This window comes from Podarcis raffonei, chromosome 7, assembly GCF_027172205.1.
Source record: "Podarcis raffonei isolate rPodRaf1 chromosome 7, rPodRaf1.pri, whole genome shotgun sequence".
Taxonomy (NCBI): Eukaryota; Metazoa; Chordata; class Lepidosauria; order Squamata; family Lacertidae; genus Podarcis; species Podarcis raffonei.
In genome coordinates this window covers 86061009-86080850 of record NC_070608.1, presented here as the reverse complement: position 1 = coordinate 86080850, position 19842 = coordinate 86061009, and the positions used below count along the sequence as shown (strand labels likewise).

The following is a 19842-nucleotide window of genomic DNA, read 5'->3' as shown; positions in this document are numbered from 1 at the left end:
AAGTCTCTTGTAAAGCTTGGCAGGCTGGCTGGATTTTCTCCCAAATGTAGTTAAGTTGGTTTCTGGTTTCCTACGTTGATGGCTGCTCCCCACCCTTTGCCCCCCAGAAGGCACTAGAACAGAATTTCTCAACCTTGGGTCCCCAACATTGTTGGGCTGCAATTCCCATCATCCAGAACCAACAGGAGCAGCAGTCAGGGATGATGGGAGTGGCGACCCAACATATGGGAACCCAAGGTTGAGAAAGGCTGCAGTAGAGTATCAGGATCACGTTGCTTCTCTGTTGAGATTTGACCCTCCCCCATCTCCCCCTGCGAAGACCCAAAGGGTCAGGGAAGTGTTTCCAAGAGCAACAGGTAGCATGTTGCCTCCTTATAGGGGGCCACAGTCCAGTAAATGAATAAATAAATACAATTTCCCTCTGGAATTTTGTCATGAAGATTCAAGAAGTTGTTCCCCGCCCCCATGGGGTGGCCCTGTAATGCACATATTTGGAAACTCTCAAAAGTACATTGGACTCTCCTAAGAGGCTGCAGTTTGAACTTTAATTCATAATAGCCCTTAGAGCCATAGTGCCCAAAACCACTTGAAAAATTGCTAAGGGGGTCTTGGCAGACCACTATAGTGGTTTTTCTGCCTGTTTCTAGATTCAGGTAGGAAGCCATGTTGGTATGATGCAGTCAAAATATTATATATTATATATTATATATTATATATTATATATTATATATTATATATTATATATTATATATTATATATTATATATTATATATTATTTGTCCAGGAGCACCTTAGAGACCAACTAAGTTTGTTCTTGGTATAAGCTTTTATGTGCACGCACACTTCTCCAGATACACTAAAACAGAAGTCACCAGACCCTTATATATAGTGGGAGGCTGGGGTGGGGTTTTTCTCAGGAAGGTAGTAGGAGATGGGTGATTGACTCAATGGGTATGGTAAACCTGTTGATGACTGTTAACAACTGCAATTAGTCCTACAGGAAAAAGCAGGGGATAGTATGCAGATGATTAGCATATGTAATGAGACAGGAATCCAATATCTCTATTAAGACCATAGTTCTATGTCCACAGATCTCCATAGTTTTCAGTTTAGTGATAAGTTGTAATTCAGCAACTTCTCTTTCAAGTCTGTTTCTGAAATTTGTTTGTAATAAGACAGCTGCTTTGAGATCCTGTATTGAATGTCCTGGGAGATGGAAGTGTTCTCCTACTGGCTTCTCTGTCTTGTGATTCCTGATGTCAGATTTATGTCCATTTATTCTTTGGTGTAGGGTTTGGCCTGCTTGTCCAATATGAAGGGCACTGCTGGCATTTGATGGCATACACAATGTTAGAAGATAAGCAATTAAATAGGCCTGAGATGATATGTTTGATGTTGTTGGGTCCAGTGATGGTGTTGTCTGGGTGCATATGGCAGCAAAGTTGGCATCTGGGTTTACTGCAGGCTCTGGTATCAGTGTCCATGTTAAGTCTGCTTGCTGTATTATTGTGGGTGAGGAGTTGTTTAAGATTGGGCGGCTGTCTGTAGGCAATGAAAGGTCTTCCTCCCAGAGCTTGGGAAAGGGAACTGTCATTGTCTAGGAGAGGTTGTAAATCTCTGATGATGCTTTGAACTGTTTTAACTTGGGAGCTGTATGTGATTACTAGTGGTGTTCTGTTATTTTCTCTTTTGGGTCTGCCTTGCAGCAAGTTCTGCCTGTTGTTCAACAATTGCAATGCACTGCGCTAGGTGATGTATATGAAATTCAAATTTTAATACATTTTTAAAATAAATAAGAATGCTGGTATGAAAAATACAATTAAAATTGGTGTGGATGTTCTTCATTCACATACCATGCATCACCTGAATGAAGTGCATGGACCACTGGAATTCCAGAGACCACATTTTAGGAGCCCCAGGCCTAGAGAATAGGTTTGCATTACCTTGGTGGATGCAACTTCAAGATGGGTTTATCTTCAGCCTTGCCCAATGAAAACATATGGTTGCCTCTCTTTCTATCAGAGGTTCAGTGCATTGGTGTAAGGAACGCCTGGCAAACTCACCTTCAGTGGAGCTTAATTTCTTTCTGTACAATCTGGGTGACTATCCTAATCCCTGCACATGATGGTAGACACAAGCTCAGATACTATTCCTTTTTTCATCCTACATCTTGACTGTTGGATCCTGAATTAAGGGACTGCTTTAAATAGAAAATAATTTTTCCTTTATGTCTTTGACAGATAGTCCCTTTGGAAAGTTCTGAAGATGCGTCTAATAGAATCAAGGGCAAGAAGATGCCTTTTTTAGTATTGCCTAACTGAGCAGAAAATAAATCCTTAAGCCTTCTAGTGGTTCACTGCATCCCTTTAAGCCGCAGTTTTATGGGTGGCGGCGGCTGGCTCTGCTCAGGCTCTCATTGTGTGGCAAACTTTGCCCAGTCCATAGAGGCTGGGGAAGCTCTTTCACAGATGATTGGCTGTGAGTTAGTTGGCAATTTTGGAGTTAGTTGGCATCCATCTCGGGAGACAATGCTCCTTTGAGAGGACTGCACCTTTGGGGGTGAAGTCAAACTACCTAAACTGACCGATGTCCATTAGGTTTTTTCTTTCTTATTTGCTTTCAGGATTCGAGGAAGTGTCTCAGATGCATTTCATGTTCTGGACCCAGCTACAGGGCATGACGGTGTCGTGCTTTGACTTGCCCTGGTGGCTGCATTTTCTCCCTCAGTCCCTTCAGCGGCTTCTGCTTCCATTCCACGTTCTCATCCCAGGGTCTATGAGAATCCAGGTAACTATTCCAGGCCCAGTGATGCAGGAGCCTCTGTGATGGCAGATGCCTCCCTGGTTACTGGAGGGAATGACTCCAAAGCAGCTACATAGGTTGAGCCTGCCTATTGGTGGGTTGACATGCCTATCTCAGCCAGGCTGAGCTCAACCCAGGGAACAAGTGCCTAGACTTTTGGTCTATTTGCCTAGGTATGAAGTCTTGGGCTTTGGATGTTCAGGGCAGCCATTTGGCTGGCCAGTGATAGACCTCTTTGCAAACCTGGGGTGGATCTACACACAGGGAGGGGGGAGCTATAAATAAGTCAGAAATTAAATTGTTACAGCAAAAGGGGAGGGAAATGCTATGGGAAATGGTGTATAATTTTATTTACTCTCCAGCGCCATCTGGTGTTGCATGTTTATAACGCATTCAGAACGTTGTTTTTTGACTAATGTAGCTGAGTCCTTGGTAACTGCACAGCTTGGGGCATTCATCTCATGCTTCCCATATGGGGAATGGATATTTTATTCTACTGTGTCAGTGAGGCTCACTGTTAACATTCCCTCTTGTTACTCTGATTCCTCCCATGATCCAGAAGATTCAACCGCTATAGGCCAGGGTGCTCGTTGCGGCCCCACTATGACCAAGGAGGCCTCTCTTTTGGGATCTCCTCATCCTCTTCATGCAAAACCTATGGACACTTCGACCATGATGCTCTGCTGTTACAGAGCTCAGCTGTGCATCTCCAGCTGAGACTTGTTTGTCTAACAGATTGACAGCTGAAATGATAATAATAATTTATTATTTATACCCCGCCCATCTGACTGAGTTTCCCCAGCCACTCTGGGTGGCTTCCAATCAAGTGTTAAAAACAGTACAGCATTAAATATTAAAAACTTCCCTAAACAGGGCTGCCTTCAGATGTCTTTTAAAGATAGGATAGCTGCTTATTTCCTTCACATCTGAAGGAAGGGTGTTCCACAGGGTGGGTGCCACTACCAAGAAGGCCCTCTGTCTGGTTCCCTGTAACCTCACTTCTCGCAATGAGGGAACTGCCAGAAGACCCTCGGCACTGGATCTCAGTGTCTGGGCTGAACGATGGCGGTGGAGATGCTCCTTCAGGTATACAGGACCGAGGCCATTTAGGGCTTTAAAGGTCAGCACCAACACTTTGAATTGTGCTCAGAAACATACTGGGAGCCAGTACAGATCTCTCAGGACCGGTGTTATGTGGTCCCGGCGGCCACTCCCAGTCACCAGTCTAGCTGCCGCATTCTGGATTAATTGCAGTTTCCAGGACACCTTCAAAGGTAGCCCCACGTAGAGTGGGGCTCTGGCTGACTGAAATGATCGTTTCTTGAGTGCTGTGACTGCATTGTCTTCCAGCAGGGCTTCCTCTAATCACATCCATGGTTGCGCATGTGGGATCTATTTGATCTGGGGTTCTACTGCTGAGGTAGAGCCAGTGGCTAGAGTGCTATGCAACTTATTATGCAAAAAAAAAAAAAAAAAGTTTTGACAGAAAACCTGAAAATCAGACATTGCAAGCATTGCCTGTGACTGATGTCCTTCCTTATGGCCTCCCTGCTCAGTTTGTGATTTTTCTTTCCTTCTTGTGTGTGTGTGTTTTTAACTGATTTGCATTGTTCCAGAATCACTGTGTACTTTCTAATCAGTTTGAAAATCTCTGATTATAAAGGTGGGATCAAGGAGAGTGACCGATAAGCAGATCTCTGCTACTTATCCCAAGGAACAACCCAGCTCTCCTATTACAACTCATCATATAGGGGAACTGAAAAAAAGAAAATGCTACTTTGATGTGGCAATACTGAAAGAGCTGGCACAAACTGAATACATCGTAAATGATACAAGCCAAAGAAGCACAAAACAGTACAACGATATTGTTTAGTGTAGATGGTTTGCCGTACAATATCGCCTTGCCCCACACATGATCACTCAACCACTTGGATCAGAGGAACTGGCATGACTGCAAGTGCCATGTCATACCCCTTTCACATTTGCAGGGCCGCCCCACCAATTTTGCGAGGTGAGGCAGCTGCCTTGGGCGGCACCCAAAAGAAGCAGCAATAAGGAGGAAGTGTTACGAAAAAGGAGCAATGCAGCAGAGTGCTCCAGATGGCTAGAAAGCCAAACAGGATGTTGACGTTTGGGACTGTTCCGTGGGAACAAAGGAACAGTCTATTCACACCACTGAGCACCGGATGTTAGCTCAGAGTGTCATCTGACCTGTACTGGAAGTACATGGGAGGAGTTTTTCTCTCTCTGCTGTTGGTGTTAAGAGAGTGCAGACACGTTTTCTCTGTACTGCTGGAAGGACAGAAATAAAGGCATGTAAATACATTTCTGTCTGTCTCTCCCCTCCCTGGGGTGGCAGGGGAGGAGTGGTGTGTTCTTCTCACGCAAGAGGAGGATCGCCGATTGAGATCTCGCCTGATCTTGCCGGGAGTCGCAGACGGGGAGGTCAACAAGGAACTCAAGCCGGGCACCTGGAGAGTGGCCGATTCCTCTGACTAAGGCTTGATTCCGACAGGAAGTTATGCTGCAAGGCCACCGCTCTAAACATTAACCACACTGGTCTTGACTGGCAAATCTCCATGTGGAGCAGAGACACCTGTCCATATCGCAAGGCATGAGTAAAGGGAGTACAGCAAAGCCTGGTGCTTCTGCTCATTATGTTGGGCTCTCATTGTTGTTGTTTAGTCGTTTAGTCGTGTCCGACTCTTCGTGACCTCTTGGACCAGAGCACGCCAGGCCCTCCTGTCTTCCACTGCCTCCCGCAGTTTGGTCAAACTCATGCTGGTAGCTTCGAGAAGACTTTCCACCCATCTCATCCTCTGTCGTCCCCTTCTCCTTGTGCCCTCCATCTTTCCCAACATCAGGGTCTTTTCCAGGGAGTCTTCTCTTCTCATGAGGTGGCCAAAGTATTGGAGCCTCAGCTTCAGGATCTGTCCTTCCAGTGAGCACTCAGGGCTGATTTCCTTCAGAATGGAGAGGTTTGATCTACTTGCAGTCCATGGGACTCTCAAGAGTCTCCTCCAGCACCATAATTCAAAAGCATCAATTCTTCGGCGATCATACTCAGCATCATTTCTGCAGGGCCAGTTAAAACCTTCTAACTTACCCCTCCTGACTTGATTCCTTCCCCGCTTTGAAAAAAAGAAAATTACAAGAAAGGCCTTGGGTGTTGATATTTGCACTAGGAACACTGAATTTATGGGCTTTAGTGTGGGGTTTTTTTTTTACTTTAGTTTGTTTTAAATCCTTGTAATTTTGGCTACCTGATTATAGCCAGATGTGGCAGAATGGCATGTATATATTTGAATTATACACAACTGACAAATGTTCTTTAAATGTTCCCTGTCCTTATTTACCAGGGCAGTCCCTATTTTTCCTTCCTTGTTTCTGATAAAACACAGTTTGTATTTTGCCTTTTGGGGACGCATTTTCAAAATGCACCCCCCCCCAAACTACCACAATCCAGGTAGTAAAGTTTGAAGCCATTTTATAACCAGATCTATTCTTGGATTTGATGTTCTATCAAGCATTTTAATAGATCCCCAGCTGAGGATACAGATGGCCAGACACAACCCCTGGAGGTATTTCCGTATTTCAGGGGAGAAAGGGAATAAATGTGTCCAACTGGGTTGTCTCCTCCAGGCTCAAGATCAACAGAGCAGTCGCCATAGGATTGATGCAGAGAAAACATTTCTACTCCGCTTTCCTCAAAAACATCCGAGGTCTCAATATTTCTCAGGTTGTGTTACTGTGTGAGTGGATTTGAGAGGTGCTGTGCAGAGGCGTAGGAAGGGGGGTGCGGTGGGTGCAGCTCACCTCAGGTGTCATGACTGAGGGGGTGACAAAATGGCAGGCAAGTGGGCGGCACAACTCGCACCCGGTGGCAGCAGCTCTTCTGACCTGGCGGCAGAGAACAGCCCTCCTCAGCTGTGGAAAGGCGTACCCGGCCGCAGCAGCTCTGTTGCCGGGTCATGTCTGACCCAGCTGCGGAGAGCAGGAGGAGAGTGAGCAGCAGCTTCCCTGCCCCCTCCTACCCTGAACTGTGGTGCGTGGGAGGGCACCCTCCGCGCCCTGCCCCCCTCAGGGGAGCGCCCGCCTAGGGCAGCACAGGCATATGCTACGCTGCTGGCACTGTGGCACCTCTTAGGAGGGCAGAGAGTCCACATCCTCCTTCTGAGGAGCAGGCATGAAGTATGGGAATGAGGAGATTGGAAACAGTACTGGAATGGCAACAGTCTTTGGTATACATTGGGATCTTCAGAGCCTTGGCAAAGTATTGCTTCAAGTATTTAAACCATGGGTAGGCAAACTAAGGCCCGGGGGCTGGATGTGGCCGAATTGCCTTCTAAATCGTGGACGGTCCGGAAATCAGCGTGTTTTTACATGAGTAGAATGTGCCCTTTTAAAAAAATGCTTCTCTGGATTATTTGTGGGGCCTGCCTGGTGTTTTTACATGAGTTGAATGTGCCCTTTTATTTAAAATGCATCTCTGGGTTATTTGTGGGGCATAGGAATTCATTCTTTTTTCCCCCTTCAAAATATAGTCCGGCCCCCAACAAGGTCTGAGGGACAGTGGACCGGCCCCCTACTGAAAAAGTTTGCTGACTCCTGATTTAAACCTTTCAAAACATAGAAACCTTTGGAAATCTGGTATATAAACCAAAAGCTGAAAGGTGAAGAAATAACAGGAAAGAGAAGCACATCAAGCAGTTTATGATGCAGAGGCATGTTGCATGCTGCGACATCAGTGGGCATGGAAATGAAGGCATGCCGTTGTGGAGAGTTGGGAGCGCCTGGTGGTTTGAACATGCCCGGCTTCAGTCATGTCTATCGGAGTGGCAATTCGAGTCCTGCATGAAGCAGAGAGTCATATTGTGACCTGTGAGACGAATACTGAAGCAGTGTACTGGGGAAAGCTCACTGAGGCTGAGGACAACATGAATTGCCAAATGTCCAACATCACAGTGACCTACAGAGATGGGCGTGTGGCACAACTAGAGCAGGTGTACATTTGGGGCAGCAAAATCCAGTTCCTCGTCTTGCCAAATATGCTGAAAAATGTGTCAATGCTGAAAAGTATGAAGAAAAAAACCGGGGCTCTGGGGCCGAAATGGGGCAAACCAGCTATCCTGAATGCCCAGGTAGCTGCCAGAGGAAGAGAGCGTGGCAACATCTTCCAGAAGTGGTGGTAACATGGGATGCAGCCTTTTCTCAAAGAATTGAAAACTGTTCTTGTGGAATGTGGTGCTGGTGGTGGGCTTTTGTGTGTTTCTTACAAAAAGGAAGTTTATGATGCAGCAGTTACAACACTACAGTGGTTAATGTTTGGTGCTTTATTATGCTTTTATATGTGTTGGAAGCCATCCAGGGTGGCTGGGGCAACCCAGCCAGATGGGCAGGGTATAAATAATAAAAGTATTATTGTAGTTGTTGCTGCTGTTACAGTTGAGTCTGTGCATGTCCATTATAATAACGTGGGTGGTCAAAAGGTTTTTTCTAGGGTTTCCAGAGGTTTAGAGCTGCTATTTAACATCTGTATAAAGCTGTTGGGAGTGGTCTTTAGGAGCTTCTGAGCACAGTGTCATCGGCACACTGCTCTTTTTCTCCATATCACCTGAATCAGGAGAGGCTGTGAAAGTTCTAGATCAGATTCTGAATGTCATGGTGGATTGTATGAGGGCTAAAAAAAACCTGTGTTTGAATCCAGGGAAGAGGCTCTTTGGGTAGGTGCAATGTGCTTTATGTGGGTTGCCCTTGGACCTGGTTCGGAAGCTCCAGCTGGTGGCCAGGATGATGGAAAGACACCATTGTGAAAGCATCTGCACTGGCTGCTCATCTACTATGGAGCCTGCATTAATGTACAAAGCCCAAAAAAACTTAGATCCAGGGAACCTTAGGTACCATCCCAAGAGATGCAGGTGGCACTGTGGTCTAAACCACTGAGCTTCTTGTGCTTGCCAATCAGAAGGTTGGCGGTTCAAATCCCTGCAACAGAGTGAGCTCCCGTTGCTCTGTCCAACCTAGCAGTTCGAAAGCATACCAGTGCAAGTAGATAAATAGGTACAGCTGCGGTGGGAAGGTAAATGGCATTTCCATGCGCTCTGGTTTCCGTCACAGTGTTCCATTGCACCAGAAGCGGTTTAGTCATGCCAGCCACATGACCTGGAACACCGGCTCCCTTGGCCTGAAAGCGAGATGGGCTACGGACCCCAGTCACCTTTGACTGGACTTAACCGTCCAGGGGTTCTTTACCTTTTTACCTAGGTACCATCTAAACCCTTACATCCCAGCTTTACTCCGCAGGAGTATCGTTGGTTGTCCCCAACTGGCAAGGCTCATCTGACAACAGCAAGAAGCTGAGAGTTTCGTGTCACTGGCCCAGTCCTGTGGGATGCTCTGCCAATATAGATTCAGCAGGTACCTTCTGTTTCAACCTTTAAATGTCTGCCAGGCTTATGCAAGCAAAAATAAATAAAATCTTTCCATAATGGTTCATTGAGGCCTTTGATTTTTAATCTTTGCGTGTTTTTATTATATAAGGATATTGTTGTAAACTTTTGATATTTTTTATGATACAGCTGTATATAAATATTTTTTATAAATAAATATTGCAAACTTGTAAGGATAAAAAGATGGGAGGAAACATGTATGCTACTCTGAATTATCTGGGGAAATATAAGGATTTAAATGTAAGAATACATTTATTTCAGCTTTCAGCTTTTTTCTGTTTGCCATTCTGAGCTTCAGTCTACAAGCTTCTCATTCTTTTTCTGAAATTAGGGATAATAACAACCTTGAAGTGGAAAGGGCAATATGGTGAATACTGCATTTGAAAGGACATCCATTTATTTCCAGGAGGGCATCAGTAATTTCAGATCCCTAGATTTTTTTTTCCATGGAGCCTCAGATTCTAAAAACCACAAATAGCTGTAACTAACAGCTGTTGCCCACATTAACAGAATGAAAGGGTAGAATCCTGAACTGTGCCTCTTCAGACCGCAGCAAGGGAGGGGGTCATGCATTCTTGTTTTCAGTGCCCACCATGTTAAACAAAACCAACACATCCCTGAATCTAGTTCATCAGTGAGACAGCTTTAGCATCGTTGTTGTTGTTGTTTAGTCGTTTAGTCGTGTCCGACTCTTCGTGACCCCATGGACCAGAGCACGCCAGGCACTCCTGTCTTCCACTGCCTCCCACAGTTTGGTCAAACTCATGCTGGTAGCTTTGAGAACACTATCCAACCATCTCGTCCTCTGTCGTCCCCTTCTCCTTGTGCCCTCCATCTTTCCCAACATCAGGGTCTTTTCCAGGGAGTCTTCTCTTCTCATGAGGTGGCCAAAGTACTGGAGCCTCAGCTTCACGATCTGTCCTTCCAGTGAGCACTCAGGGCTGATTTCCTTCAGAATGGAGAGGTTTGATCTTCTTGCAGTCCTCACTATAATGTGCTAATTTACTACAGCGGTACCTTGGGTTACATAAGCTTCAGGTTGCATACGCTTCAGGTTACAGACTCCGCTAACCCAGAAATAGTACCTCAGGTTAAGAACTTTGCTTCAGGATGAGAACAGAAATCGTGCTCCAGCGGCACGGCGGCAGCAGGAGGCCCCATTAGCTAAAGTGGTGCTTCAGGTTACAAACAGTTTCAGGTTAAGTATGGACCTCTGGGACGAATTAAGTACTTAACCCGAGGTACCACTGTACATGCAAAGAAACTCATTCTAAGCAGTATTGAGAATAACCACAGTTGAGGCTAGTCCACTAGATGCACTGGGACATGACTCTGCTAAGCAGAATTGCAAGCAAACAATTAACTTTCCCCCAAAATATATAATTTTTTAATTCAAAGCCACACTTGGAGGTGTTTGGATTTGTGGCGGGCCCAAAATGGCGACTGAGGTGGCTGACGGGGAGAAGGAGGCCACTGATGCTGCTGCTGTTGCTGCTGCTGAGCCTCTGAGCAAACCCAGCCGGGAGCAGCTCCTGGACTACATTGTCAACGTTTCCTTGCGGAAGATTGTGGAAGCAGGCAGCTACCATAGGTTGTGAAGTGTTACAGTCATCTTTAGGGACACGGGTGGCACTGTGGGTTAAACCACAGAGCCTAGGACTTGCTGATCAGAAGGTTGGCGGTTCAAATCCCCACAACAGGGTGAGCTCCGATTGTTCGGTCCCAGCTCCTGCCAACCTAGCAGGAGTGCAAGTAGATAAATAGGTACTGCTCCAGCGAGAAGGTAAACGGCGTTTCCATGTGCTGCTCTGGTTTGCCAGAAGCTTCTTAGTCATGCTGGCCACATGACCAGGAAGCTGCATGCCGGCTCCCTTGGCCAGTAAAGCGAGATGAGCGCCGCAACCCCAGAGTCGGCCACGACTGGACCTAATGGTCAGGGGTCCCTTTACCTTTACAGTCATCTTTACAAAGTGCAACCTGAACTCACCAAGTGTGTTTACAATCAGTTTATCTCCCACCTGCAAACCTCCTTTCGGGAGGAGATCCAGGATCTGAATGAAGAAGGGAAACTCAGTGTGCTCTTTAAATCACTAGATGAACTTGCGGAAGAAGCAAAGAAAAGGGGTACACCAGTGGAATCCCAGAGGAAGACGTCCACAGTGCTGTTGTACTGTACCTTCTGAAGCAGCACAGATTCCTACAAAAGGTCATAAAAGAAAAGGAAGAGGTGAACTCGTGGTTGGCTGAAGCAGTGCTGGCTGGTCGGAAGAGAATTGCAGACCTGCAGGAGGAGATCAGAAAGAGCAAGGAAGAGTGGCAGGCAGTTGCTCAAGAAGGTCAACAGATCGTGAGCAGCCTTGATGAACTTTAGCAAGGAAGCAAGGCCTCCCTGGCTCCTCACAAATGGAGCCCCAACTGGAAAGGTGATTTAGAAGGCTAGGATCCCAGCCCAGGACTTGTAAAAGCTCTGAGGTGGGATTCCCCAAAGAACTAACAGGCCACAAGTCTACTGCAGTGTGAGACTCACTGGTTTCCAATTCTTGCAGAGTGTTGCTATCACAATCCTGCCACTGGGCTATTAAAAAAAGTCTTTGCTGTGTGTTTGGGACCTGGACTATATGACCACACCCTGGACTGTGCAAGCCGGTGGGGGGGTGTTCTTTTTGCAGCTGCTTGAACTTTCCTTTTCCTTTGGTCAAGGTGCATTTGAGCCCTTGAAATCCTCATCAGGAAACTGAGGCAGAGGTCACTTCCCACTACAATATTCTTCCACATTTTATTGCTTCTCAGTCATTCTCTTTTATTTCTGTAAGTTGCTTCCCTGCTTCTGTTCCTACTTAACACTTCTCAAAAACTCCATCTACGTCTTGTCTACCATGAAGCTCAGCCACTGGTGAGTCAATTGTAAGGTTGCCACAAAACAGCCCATGTTCACAGCAGAATCATAGGGGTGTTTGGGGGGTGACCTAAGCATCAGCACCTCCCCGTTCTTAGTTTGAAGGAAGCAAACATTTGTTACTGATGTATAAAGCAAGTACAGTGGTACCTCGGGTTAAGTACTTAATTCGTTCCAGAGGTCTGTTCTTAACCTGAAACTGTTCTTAACCTGAAGCATCACTTTAGCTAATGGGGCCTCCTGCTGCTGTCGTGCTGCCGCTGCGCGATTTCTGTTCTCATCCTGAAGCAAAGTTCTTAACCTGAAGCACTATTTCTGGGTTAGCGGAGTCTGTAACCTGAAGCGTATGTAACCTGAGGTACCACTGTACAACCAAGCCTCTCCTCTGAAATACTGTGTGTGTGTGTGTGTGTGTGTGTGTGTGTGTGTAACTTTTGAAGCAGATTAGAACCGCATTAAAATATTGCTACCACAAAAAAAAAACCATACTCCCTCCTGTTCTCTGTAGACTTGTATCTTTCTGTTTGAGCTTAGAAACACTCCTGGAAATATTTGTGTCAGACTTCCATTCTCTGACCAATCAGTTCTCTGCACCACTCAGCCAATCCCAACTTCAAAGTATGGCTGCATACATGCAATACTGTTGCACACCACCCCAATCTCTGAGCAGTGTGAGTCTAGGGGTTCCAGGCTCTTTGCCCAGGATTCAGTTTCCTTGGAATGTGGGAGAGAGCGGAGACTGTAGCGTCTTTATGATGTAAGATTTATTTCCAGATATATACAACCTGAGCCTATGATGGAGCGATCCATAGCATTAACACCGCAGAAGGTATTGCTTCTCCCATAGGCACAGTCTTGGATTTCAGCTGAAATCAAGCACAGCTCTCAGTGGCGTAGCGTGGGGGGTGCAGGGGGGGCCGGCCGCACTGGGTGCAACATCTGGGGGTTAGGGTTAGGGGGCGCAAATCCACGAGTTAGGGGGCGCAAATCCACGGGTTAGAGGGTGCAAATTACTTGCCTTGCCCCGGGTGCTGACAACCCACGCTACGCCACTGACAGCTCTGACTCCTAGCTCCTACCTGCTTCTTGCCCAGTTCTCACAACTCTACTGCCTTTGTCTTTCTTTCTTTCTTTCTTTCTTTCTTTCTTTCTTTCTTTCTTTCTTTCTTTCTTGTCTTTCTTTCTTTCTTGTCTTTCTTTCTTGTCAGACTAATGACCATACTTAGGCGGTAACTACAGGCATTCTCTCAGAAAGGAATTTGTCCAGCCAGTTCAACAATGGGATCTTCCCAATGGATTGCTGGATCCAGGTCTCCAGGAATTGTAAGAGATGCAGGCACTATACAGCCTAACATTCCCCCTCTCCAACTCACAACAATACATTTAAAGCATGTAAGTTCCTCCCAAGAATTCTGGGAATTAATTTGCTAAGGACACTGGGAACTGTGAGGATTAAACTACAGTTCCCAAGACTTGGGGGGGGGGAGTCGTATGTTTTAAGCGTTATGTATGATGTGCAGTCTATACTGCTGTGGCCAGAGGTCCCTCCCATCCATCTCCAAGCGGGAAAAGGGTGAAAAAATGCATTTTACTAGAACTGCAGACTCCTAGCACGTTTGCAGGTTCCCGTCCCTTCCCCCTGATGGGAATGCAGCAAACCAGGATACAGGAATTAGCACATAGTCACAGATGGACATCAATTTTTTATCTGCCCTGAATTGTCTGACATTCAGCTTCCTTGGATGTCCACGAGTTCCAGTGCTGTGAGAGAGGGAGAAAAAACCTTTCTCTACCCACTCTCTCCAGTCAGTGCCTAATTTTACAAACATCCGTCCTGTTGCCTCTTTCGTACTTTCCCCTAAAAGTCCCAAACGTTGCAGCCTTTCTTCATAGGGCACTTGCTCCATCACCTTGATCATGTGAGGTGCCCTTTTCTGCAGCTTTCCCAACTCTACAAATACTTTTTTGGGGTGAGGCTACCAGTACATAGTATTCCAAATGCGGTTGCACCATAGATTTGTATAATGGCATTATGATTGTTAAGTTGTGGGCGAACATATCAGACGACACAGCGATTCTTCCAAAGCAGCGCTTTATTTGTAAGCTGGAACAGAACTGAACTGAGGAGCTCAGTCAGCCTGCTTATATAGAGCTCCATAACAATGTAACTGTTGCCATTTTCTAAAACTATCCAATCACTGAACGTCACTTTCAATCCTTCATTTGCATACAAACTATCCAATCACTGAACGTCACTTTCAATCCTTCATTTGCATAACTATCTACAGTATCCCCCTGCGGGCCCAGGGTGAGAACTTCAGTACATAACACCCCTCCCCACCGAGATAAGGCGTTAGTTACAATCATAATGGTTTCCTTATATACAGCACTACACGTAATGGTTCAATTAGGCACAAAAGCATATCGGTTACATTTCACATACTTAGACCAACAGTGATACATGTCCAACAACATAGTCCTTTAAATAAGTTGGGCCCTTGGAAACTCTGCCAGACCGCCGGGGACTGGTAGCCAAGTCCGGGGGCCACACAATTCTTGCTGAGGCTGTGGTGTAGTTGTTGATTGACTCCCCCTCTGCCTGGTTCCGGTGGTAAAACGCATGGCGGGCAGCAATCTTGGACGGCTTTGGTGCGTAGGTGGTTGCGGAGCTTCTCTTGGATCGTGTCCCATGGTGTTGCCTGGACTGCTTCAGGCGCAACCAATGCTCGGGCCGTCTCAAACACCTCAGGCCCACAGAGGCTGAGGAATAGGCCCCGCTTCCGTTCCTTTGATACTGCTGTTGGCTTGGAGGTAGCAGTCAAACCGAGCGAGGTAGGAGTCCCATGATTCAGAGGCTGGTGCAAACGGCGGTAGAGGCACAAGTGAAGCCATGATTCCGATGCCGGCGTGAAGGGCGATGGATGGAACACAGTGCTCTAGCCAGAACAGTCAGCTCTGAATTGGTTCTGTTCAGTGATTTCGCTCAGTGATTCAGCACAGTGATTCAGCTCAGTTCAGAGGATGGCCGCATCGGGCTGTGCTCTGATGTCCATCGATCCCACCTTCGTCGCCAGAGTTAAGTTGTGGGTGAACATATCAGACGACACAGCGATTCTTCCAAAGCAGCTCTTTATTTGTAAGCTGGAACAGAACTGATCTGAAGAGCTCAGTCAGCCTGCGTATATAGAGCTCCAGAACAATGCAACTGTTGCCATTTTCTAAAACTATCCAATCACTGAACGTCACTTTCAATCCTTCATTTGCATACAAACTATCCAATCACTGAACGTCACTTTCGATCCTTCATTTGCATAACTATCTACAGTATCCCCCTGCGGGCCCAGGGTAAGAACTTCAGTACATAACAATGATATTGGCAGTTTTATTGACCATGACCATTCCTTTCCTAATGATCCCCAGCATGGAACATGCCTTTTCATGGCCACTGCACACTGGGGGTTGACATCGTCATCAAGCTATCTATTGTGATCGCAAGGTCTCACATATGTGAAATTAACAGTTTCTGCAACCCAACACTTTACTTTTTTTTTTTAACATTGAATTGGATTTGTCATTCTAACACTCATTCCCTGTTTTGAGAGGCTCTTTTAGAGTTCTTCACAATCTGGTTTTAACAACTATGAACAATTTAGCTTCGTCAGTGAACTTGGCCACCTCGCTGCTCGCTCCTAACTCGAGATCGTTTATGACAGGAGACAGGCGAGGAGGAAAGAAGTAAAAGAGAAACAGCCCTGTCACAATGTGGTTTTGGACGCATCACTCATGACCCCCAAACTGGACACAGCCCATTTGCCAAACAAATTAGGACAATCCTAATTTTTGCACTCCTGGGTAAGGCAGGCATCAGAAACAGAAAGCTTGGGCAACTATAAGGAGGACAAGAGGGTACGGTAATTGTTTCCCTGGATGAGACATACCGTATTTTTCGCTCTATAGGACGCACTTTTCCCCCTTCAAAAATGATGGGGAAATGTGTGTGCGTCCTATGGAGCGAAGACGCCATAGCCCTGCGACCCTCTCCCGGCTAGAGAGGTAACGCGGGGCTATGGCAGGAGCCTCTATAGCCGCGTGTCACCTCTCCAGCCGGGAGAGCACGCACGGGGCTAAAGCAGCCCCCCGCGACCCTCTTCCGGCTGGAGAAGTGACGCGTGACTATGGCAGCAGCCTCTCTGCTGCACCTTTCCGCTGCTCCCTGACCTGCTCTTTGGGGCTGGTGGTGGGCTTCCCCCCGCCAGCCCCAAAGAGCAGGTCTAAAGGAACCTGAAGCCTGGAGAGCGAGAGGGGTCAGTGCACACCGACCCCTCTCGCTCTCCAGGCTTCCAAGGTAGCCGCCTGAACGCACCTTAAACGGCACCTTGTTTTAGAGCGGGAAAACAAGAGGGGGAAAATTCTCCCACTCTCTGCGCAGCGCCTCCTGCCGCTTCACTGAAGGGGCGCTGGGCAGAGAGCGGAAGAATTTTTTTCCCTTGTTCTCCCCCCTCTAAAACAAGGTGCGTCCTATTGTCCGGTGCGTCCTATGGTGCGAAAAATACGGTAATCCCCCAATTCACAGGTTTAGTTTTTTTAAAAAAACTGATAAAAAATCTAATGTTTGTAGAACCTGAGTTATATGAGGCAAAACATACAGGCACATTTCTCACCCTTCTTTTGTTGGAAAAACTAGCTTGCTCCCACCTTACAATGTTTTCAGCCAATGAATGAAGTCAAAGCAATGACTGACATTTAGGAAAGCAGATCATCTGTATAAATCTTTTGCCTTAAGGAAAGCAGATCATCTAGCCAATTAGACAACTAGGTATAATTGTCTAGAGAAGGAACTTCCTGGTTCGTTTTTTAGCGTTTTCTGCTGGTCTTCCCTTGTGGAGGAGTGATTACTGGCACATAACTCAGGTATGCAGGATTTTACTGTAACTGTTTGGAAAGTAGTGAGTTGACTCAAAAACAAAAGGTAGAAGCTAAGACAGGAGTTCATTATCTTTCCAGCTTAGGATTTATTTCATGCAAAGACATTTTTAAAATTACTCTGCTAATGCCAGTGCAGATAAAATCCATCATTATGCTCATACTGCAGTGCTGGAACTGAGAGAGTATGGGTTCCATTAGCTGTGCAAAAGTAATCCAGCATCGTTAAACCCATTTTTCTGGGGGGAGGTGGGTTAGAGTGCGTGTGTGTGTGTGGTGAACATTAAGAAAAAATATCATGTCAGTGATCAGCATAAAAAAACAATAAAATTGCAACCACAAAACAAAAAACACATCACAAATCAGTAGTTTAAATAAATACATCAACATAGCTGGAAAACGCTCCAGGAAAATCCTGGGTGAGCAGGTCAGCTTTACACAGGCTTCTGAATGCCGATACTGTAGGCACCTGCCAGATGATCATTGGAACCACATCCCAAAGGGCAGGTGCTGCCAGGGCTGTCTTAAGCATATCTGGCGCCATGGTGCAAAGCGCCCCACCCCCACCCCATTTCCCAGAGTTTTTTAGGGAGGACGGCGCTGCCAGCGGGGCTGGAGGAGGCAGGCACGGTGCTGCTTCGGTGCAGCATGGCAGAGGTGGGCAAGCGTGGCAAGCTGATGCCAGGAGGCACTGCGTCCAGCCTCCTCCTCTTCCCTGGTGCCCTCCAGAACTTGGCGCCCTGGCACCCCGTGCCACTAGCCTCTATGGGTAAGACGCCCCAGGTGCTGCCACACTTAATTAACATAAGAAGAACCCCAGGATCATAGGGGCTGCTCAGGCTGTCTCTGCCAAGAATTCAAGTGTCCAGGCTGATCCAGAGGCTCTAAAAGGTGTTTCTCTTATATTTTTTACTTCCAGCCCCCACATGCCCCCCAAATTATTTTTACCCATCTCCTATAATTTCTCCTCCCTTTCTCCTTATTCACCTCATTCAATCTTCCGAAATTGCCAGTTTCTTTCACCCTTCCTCCCCGGCCCTTTTACATTCACTTTTTCCTCCTATTTCAGCTCCTGTCTCCTACTCCCCGTTGGTTTGATTCAATAATAATAATAGTTCACAATTTCCTCACTTCCTAATTTCCCTCAACGTTTCCTCTGGCCCTTTCCCCTCCCTCTCCACCCAAACTTCCATCTCCTGATCCCCTTTACTCCACATGCCTGGAGTTGCTGGTGCCTACATTTGTCCAACCAAAAGGATATGGGCAGGCTGGAATGTGAAGAGGCCCTGGGTAGGTTGTGGCACTGAGACCCACCTAAAAGTGGCCCAATGGTGGGTCCTGTTTGAGGAAAAACTGCTCTAGTTTCAATCCTGGTTATGTTTAGTCTAAAAATGGATCTTAGCTAGTAAGCTGGGAAAGAGCTACTGTCCTAGGGTAGCTAGTCTGAGCAGATGGCGGTCGGCTGAGTTGACCTACAGCCTGACACTGTATAAGGAGAGTACATAGGAAGGAGATGGAATTGTGAGCAGAGATGCAATCGTGTCTCACTGTAAAGCAGTGATACAGCACATCTTTGTCGTGAGAAGCTCTCTATCATGCATCCCTGGCAAGCTCGACAAAGTGGCAGAGGTGGTGTTGTGGAGGAGGGAGCAGTCAACAGACTTTTATTTTAAAAATTTAAAGGAATGTTCAGTAGCTGGAAATGCAAGAATCTGCATTTGGTGAGGTTTATTAGAAGCTTCACGATAGAGAGGTGCTCCCTTTGTGCTGCCATAGCAGCCATTCCAAAGCTCTTTGAGGTGGCTACACATTTGCACATCAAAAGGAGGAGCTGAAAACATTTTGCAGGGGAAAGCTACTGTCTCTGTATAGTGCTCCTTTCCCAAATGATCATCCTTGCTCTTAGCGATATGGTCAGATGGCATCTGCCGGCACTTAACTTGATGGGACCATATTGTCTGGTGGATCACATGGGCTATCTCCATGCTGATGCCAGCGCCGTTGTCATCATTGTCCTCAAGAGGTGCAACACTGATCAGAGGGGCAAACCCCCATGATAATCCCAAAGAAAAACTCCTGGATACAGCTGTTACCATGGCAACATGGTTCTCCACCAAGCTAATGCATTTTTTCATAGACATCAGCGCTCCACTGATATTTGAGAATCTGGTCTCTGTCCTTCAACACTGCCATAATCTGGCTACCTGGCAGGTATTTCTGCTGGAGGTGTGTTGTTCAGTGACCAGAAAGACCATGACATCAAAGACGTTCAGCGCAGTCATACTGCCACACTGTGTGACATAGCACTGCCATGACATGCTTTCTGCCATGCACCTATAAAAGAGAGGCATTGTTTAAGCAAGCTCATGCAGCAGTCACCTCACACAGCAAATGTGTTGGTTTTCATAGTGGGTGAAATCTTGATCAATGCTGCTTTGTGGGTGAATGGGGCACAACTTTCTGTAGGGAGAGTGATTTGGCCCCCTGCCACTCCAGCTATAAGCTCTTTGCAACACAGCTTCTGTGCCATCTTTTCTCTCTAAAAAACCTAGCATACACTTCAGGGTGTTACAAAATGAAAAACCATAATAATAAAAGCAAGAGGGGAACTCTCCAGGCATGTGGATTGCTAGATGCCTGTTTATGAGCCACCGGAACCAGAGGAGGGCCATTGCTTGCTCTTCTCTGCTTTTAAATACAGTCCCTACTTAAAACCAGCTTTTGTTCCAAGCTTTGCTAGGGAATGCAGGCTTAGGCAAGGTTCAGGTAAGA

At 46.5% G+C, this 19842-nt stretch overlaps 1 protein-coding gene and 1 pseudogene across 1 annotated transcript; both read left to right on the top strand.

Annotated features, from left to right (window-relative positions):
* The first annotated feature begins 7593 nt into the window (after nt 1–7593).
* Nucleotides 7594–7994, top strand: LOC128418116 (small nuclear ribonucleoprotein Sm D3-like). The gene has a single exon (XM_053397578.1). The coding sequence runs from the start codon at nt 7626–7628 to the stop codon at nt 7992–7994; it is 369 nt and encodes a 122-aa protein (XP_053253553.1). The 5' UTR covers nt 7594–7625.
* Nucleotides 7995–10687: 2693 nt separating this feature from the next.
* On the top strand, nt 10688–11721 carry LOC128418115 (polyamine-modulated factor 1-like; annotated as a pseudogene).
* The last annotated feature ends 8121 nt before the right edge of the window (nt 11722–19842 follow it).

Coding starts and splice junctions, on each gene's coding strand:
- LOC128418116 (XM_053397578.1), top strand. CDS start 7,626: ATGTCTATCGGAGTGGCAATTCGAGTCCTGCATGAAGCAGAGAGTCAT.